The sequence below is a fragment of the Centrocercus urophasianus genome, unplaced genomic scaffold (genome assembly GCF_019232065.1).
Source record: "Centrocercus urophasianus isolate 14NV4802_14NV808 unplaced genomic scaffold, USGS_Curo_1.0 seq_10, whole genome shotgun sequence".
Classification (NCBI taxonomy): Eukaryota; Metazoa; Chordata; class Aves; order Galliformes; family Phasianidae; genus Centrocercus; species Centrocercus urophasianus.
In genome coordinates, this window is record NW_024884142.1 from 49,169,272 (window position 1) to 49,175,271 (window position 6,000).

At 39.6% G+C, this 6,000-nt stretch overlaps 1 protein-coding gene across 2 annotated transcripts in view; it reads left to right on the forward strand.

The window, feature by feature from the left end:
- The window catches only part of PDE7B (phosphodiesterase 7B), a 164,659-nt gene that overhangs the window by 129,246 nt on the left and 29,413 nt on the right, over nucleotides 1–6,000 (forward strand). For both annotated transcript variants that reach the window (XM_042818596.1, XM_042818605.1), the window contains one exon: nucleotides 599–682. In XM_042818596.1, the coding sequence (XP_042674530.1) occupies nucleotides 599–682 (84 nt within the window). The remainder of the gene's footprint in view (nucleotides 1–598; nucleotides 683–6,000) is intronic.

A 6,000-nucleotide genomic window follows, 5' to 3' on the forward strand; every position in this document is an offset into this window, starting at 1 on the left:
TCTAAAGCTGTGGAAATAAATATACATTCTAAAGCTGTGGAATAATGCTGATTTGAGAATGTCAGGTTTCAGTTAAAGCAGCTTCTGTGTTAGAAGTGAAGGCAGCTGACATTTTCCAGAATGGTCAAGAGCAGCAGTAAGAAAAACAAGACAAACAAAAAAACAACCCTCGTATTTTGGTTTTGGGCTTTTTTCATCCTCTCATGGTTTTGAGGCCAGTCCCACAGCTTTGGAGGTCTGCTGGACAGTGAGCCCAGTCCAAGGCCGAGCCCTTCATGTGTGATGCTGTGACAGTGAGAATTCAACTCATTTGGACAAAAGAAACAAGACCTCCACTATACTTCTGAGAGTGTTCTTACTGAGCAGGAAGCTGCTCAATGGGAAGAACACATTTTTTCTTGTGCCTTTTTCTGATAAGAGGATCAGCTGTAGTGCTTTACCCAGTTACCTAGGGATGTCATGGAGATGATTTTTTTGGACCTTAGTTTTCCCTCTGGAGGAGTGTAACGTCACATTGAACAGAAAATAGATCTGGTCCTAAACAGCAGAGAAAGACAGCTGCCCCTTCTAATGTCTCGGGGGATTTTGTGTTTTGCAGGAGATGCACGGGTGAGAGGTCAGACAGGGGTTCTCTCCGAGCGCCGTGGCTCCTACCCGTTCATAGACTTCCGTCTTCTTAACAGTAAGTGCAACCCTTCCTTTGGGTCTGAATTTAATTTTTTTTTTTTAATCAGCATAGAAAGTAAATGAGCCAATGTATCTCATCGTATACATACCTGTAGTCCAGCTATCTTCACGCAATCAGCATTAATAATCCTCGTAGTATTTGACTGTAAAATGTTGTGGTTATATGTGAATAGTGTCCATAATGCAGAGCATGTCAAGTAAGTACAGTAGTGCCATGGGGCGTGCTGGGAAGAGCTGGGGTTGCTTCAGAATTAAAAAGATAAACCCCGATGTCCTTTAGCCTCTTAGCAGCAGTTGGAACAGATTTATGTGAGTCTGTTATCCGGTCATATAGAATTGGCACAGACAGAGAGCATGTGACAGCACTGACCAGTGGTTTACAATAACATTAATTTTTCCAACAATTAGAACCCAATCCAAAGCCCCATGGAGTCTTCTCATTGACGTCAATAGATTTCGGGTCAGGCCAGCAGTGAACATCTGTTAAAAATAATCTTAACCTCATTTTGATTGAAGTTATTTTGCCACTGTTGTAAATAAAGGAGGGTAAATTTAAAAGGGGGAAAAAAGAAAAAGATACCAAGTTGGGCTTTTTTTCACCTGGTGAATTCTATATACTGATCAGAGCCAATTAGCCAGTATGTAAATAAATAATAAAAATACAAATCAGAGAACTCTTCATCTTGAGCCCTGTAGGATTGTCTCGATGATGTGCTAATGCAGTGTTCGGACAGACAGATTAGATACATCCGTGTGTACTGCACAGATTGCTCCAGTTAGCCTCTGAAACAAAAGTTATTTACTGTCTTCATCAAAACAGACCAAAACTCCATCCCTTTATTTAGCGATTACGCTTTATAATCTTCCAGCCATTATGGTTTTCATTAAAAAGCAATTATCAGAGCAAACTTTAAAATCTTCTTTTTGTAAGTGCTTTCCAGAAAAACTGGGAAGGGGAGAGGTAGGTGGCAGGAAGGAGAAGACCAGCTGCAAAGGGAGAGGTCTGGCTGGGAGTCAGGAGGAAAGAGACCAATAGGCAGGGAGGACTTGGGCTCTGATCCGCTGCATTTGCACGAGCTGGCAGAAGTACTGCAGTTTAGCAAAGTGCTTGCTCTCAGCTTTGCTCACAGAAGGTGTTTTCTAGGTCTTAACTCCATCCAAATGCTTGCTGTGGCTGTGGTAGAAAGGTGTAAGGGATAGTACAGATCCAGACATTTTGCCAGGACAAGCAGGGAATAACATATACTGGTTGTGCAGAGCTCAGGGTAATTTCATACTGCCAATTGTCAATGATGAATGTGAAGAAAATACTTCTATATGGCTAGCTGGAAATGTTGATGCCCTCATAAGGACTAAGAGAAAATACTTTATGAATGAGAATTGTTTTAGAAGAGAATATACACTCCCATTTGAGTGTGACTAAGTGAATTCCTTATTTGCTTTTTATTCTGAATACAAGCATGTTATTTAAAATTCTCACTGTACGTCTTCCCCAGTTAAAGAAATCAAAGAAACTGACGATAGGACTTTTGTTTTTATTCCTTATAGACAGATCTTTCCAGATCTGGGATGGGCTGGCGCTGCCCAGGGGTTTTCAGGGGAGAGGGCTGTGAGGAGGGAGGCTGAGAGCCACAGCCTTTACTTGTGTGTGGAGCAGGGTGCTCTGTAACCTTTCTGCTCTACTGCTGAGCTTAAAAGTGATCTGTCTCTCTTCAGGCACCTCTGCTCCTGCGTGGGAGGGCAGCTGGGTTTTATGCTCTCTTATGGGTTTTTTTTGCTGGGTTTTTTTTTTTTTTTTTTTGGGTTTTTTTTTTTTGTTGTTGTTGTTGTTTTGTTTTTGTTTTGTTTTGTTTTTTTCTGCTATTCCTTTATCTGAAAGTAGGCAGTAAGACTGATCATGACTCTGCAAGGAAAAGCAGTGATCCTGATCTGGGGTTTCTCATTGTGTTCAGTTCTACCTATACTTTTTTTCTGCATGGGGTGTGGTGTAGCCTAGTTTTTCAGTCCAAAGAGTGGACTGAAGTGACATTTATGATGCAGGAAGATGCTCGGTACTGATGCATACAGATGTGTTTTGCCAGGAAGTAAACAGACTTCTATTTTATTTGTTTATATCCATCAATTTCTTCTTCCAGTGAATTTCTTCGGTGCATGCTGTATAAGCATCAAAAAGCATGGTGCTACATGTCCTAGTGTCAATAGGCATGTAAATGCCAATGCTGCTTTTTTTTTTTTTAACAGTATCTAAATCTTTAGGTTACATTTTTTGCAACATGTTATATTGAGGAGGTGAAGAGAGCAGGGCATTAACCAATAGGCAGCTAGCAAAAGCTGCTGCAGTAATGAGAAGTGGGACTAGGCAGAGAAAATATTATGGTAAACATCCTCACAACTTGCAGGGAATTGTATCATAAACATTCCTCCAGCTTTTTACTAATTCAGACAAATGGAGTTTTAACTAGAGGTACTTTCTGGTATCATCTGAAATATTGTTCTGAGTACCACCCTTGTTTTAAAGTAGGGGGAGCACAGCTATTTGAGCTAACATTTGTGATGCCATCTAAACGTTCCTCCAATGGCTTTTTGTAATATACAGAAACTCAGTGAACATTATTTCACCTTGTCAGTGCTACGCTGTCAGGAACATAAGGATATTGAAAGATCCTATTGGAGGAGATGAAGGGTTTTTATAGCATCTTCCTGTCTTTTCTGGACCTACTTGCAAGCCTTCCTTGAGATGTAGTTGCACCTATGGCTTTTGGGACTCTAGAATTCAGAACTGTACACCTCACTGTGCTCACATCCACTGCTCAGTCTCCATCAACATTCAACAGGTATTGATGAATGCCAGTGGGTGCTAGGGCAGAGCCCCTGCCATGATGGCAGGGGATAGCTGCAGTGCAAGCTATGCTGGGTTGCATGCAGCACATGGGCCAAGCATGCCTGGGTTAGGGCACCTGTAATTTAGTTCTCTGGTGACAAAGTTGCTCACTGAATCACTGGACTGTATCCCTCCAGTGACTAATATGCCTTGATTAAGAGAGATTTCATTATCCCTTGATGAGATGTGACTGTGGTAGTACATCATTTCATTGCATTAATTAAAAGTTTCAGGGAATTCCCTGCGATAAATCTAGTGTTGTAGGTGGGCAAGTAGCAACAACCAAAAAGACATCACCATATTATGATTGGATTAGATGCTTTGTTTTATTGCCATTAAGATACTTGGGTGATTAATAACTTTTTATTTACAGATTTGCTTGTCAGTCTGTCAGAAAGCGAGGCATAGTGATTCTCTAGTTTCCATCTCCCTTACACTAAGTTCTTCCTCTGTACTGAATAGATGAATATTATTAAAATGGTTTCTGCTTTCATTTTTTACATTTTATTGAGAAATTCTGCATTAGGAACGCTTGGGTTTTGACCCAGAATCAATCATCCCTTTGCTTCCCTTATCTTGTGTATCCCAGTACCCCAGTATCTGACAATTTTCATCTGTATAATTGGTATTGAAAGGATGGAGTCACTGTTCCCAAATGGTGTTAAAATATTTCTTTTTTCTTACACATTGCACAGCGAAAACTTACAGTGGGGTTTGAGAGTATCTAAAAGGTCAAAACATGTTTGCTGATATTCCAAGGCTGTATCTGTATGTTGCCTAGGATCTCGCTGGCATTAAGGCAGAAGCTGAATAAAAAAAAAAATAACTACTTTAAGCTTTGCTTAGCAAATAAATTAGTATATATTATATGTTTTTTAGCAACAGATAGTGATAAATAGTAATAATAGTTACTACTCAGTCTCTTTCCCTGATTTGCAGTCTGAATGGAGTCAAGCAAAGTCCCGTTTTTCTGTTTGTGCATAAGGTGATGCTTTGCCAGCATGCAATGAATTATGTAACACAGAAATAAAAAGTATTGTCAGAGTTAGTAAAGGAAGATATGAATTCATGAAAAAGTGTCTATCTCAAAGAACCAAAGTCTGTGGATGTTTGAATCTGTGGTTTCTGCCTGTCTACAGAAAGATCCATTTGCAAAATTTACATTCATTTTTGGTTTTGGATTTTGAACAACTCCAAGGTTTTCAGGTAGGGCCCTTCTCCAGGGAAAATAAAACTTAACCACAGCCACCGACCCAAAACTGAAACATCAAGTATCCTGAATCCAAATGAATGAGGTTAAAAAAAAATTTGGTTAACTGTCTTGTTTTGTTGCCTTTGGCTAGAAAAGGAAGTGGGAGTGAGAGATGCCTTTTTAAATATTTCTGACCTGGGTTAAATTAGGACACTAGAAGTCTTGTGAGGAAGTTTAAAGGACTGATTGGATTACTCGGATCCCAACCCAGCCTGTGGAGATGAGGCCAAAGTTCCAGATGGTTATTAAATTAGAAAGGGAGAGATCTCATGAGGTCTGCATCATTTCTACATAATACCTCCCTTAGTCCTCATGGATAAACACGTCCAAAAGATACTCATCAACTGTAGAGGCACCACAGACTTCTTAATCAGGTTAGCTTGCATCTTGTTTGAATGACAAGAATATTTCCAGCACTGAAGTCAGCTTATGGCCTTGCTTTCAGTTTTCCTCTTCAAGAAAGAGGAATCGAGTTTTTCTTAGTAGTGTTGCAGCATAGAGATTATTCTGTTTTCTGGGGACACTTCACACTGCACTCAAAAATTTCTCTTGTCACTGGAAATTATCCTGGTCTATCCTTGTCTTCCTGCACTCCTCCTTCAAACAACAGAAAGTTTTCTTTGTTTGTTTGAGGTGGATTTTTGTGTTTGTTCTGAATGTTTGTTTTTGGAAGTTCTTAACTTCTGCAAAATTTAATACCAAGGTAGAGTAGAAATTATGTTCTACTTCCTGCTGCTCTTACTCTTTGTTTAGCTTTTGCTTTTCTTTTGTAGAAAATGAAAGCCAAAATGTAAAACTTGCTGATGTATGTGTTTTCGTATGCTAGCAAAATGCAGTAATTGGGGCTACAGTAGCTTCAGAAAAAAAAATAGTTGTGCTGCAAACACACAGTTTTAGTGAACATTGGTGTGATTATGCAGGTTTGTGCCATTTTTAATACAGATTTAGGATTCAGTTCAACTGAGAATGTCCCTTTAAAAGCGTCCAAATTTTGCGTGACCCAGTCTGCTACCCCACCTTCTTTTCTCTGATTAGAAAAGGGAAAGGGTGTACTGAAGATAACACTGGGGATGCTTTCCAAATGACCAGAGGAAAAGAGAGAACAAGGAGAAAGGATCATTAAGATGATAAATGAAAGCTGGGTTTACTGTTGCTACAGGTTATGTTGCTTTTTTCAAGG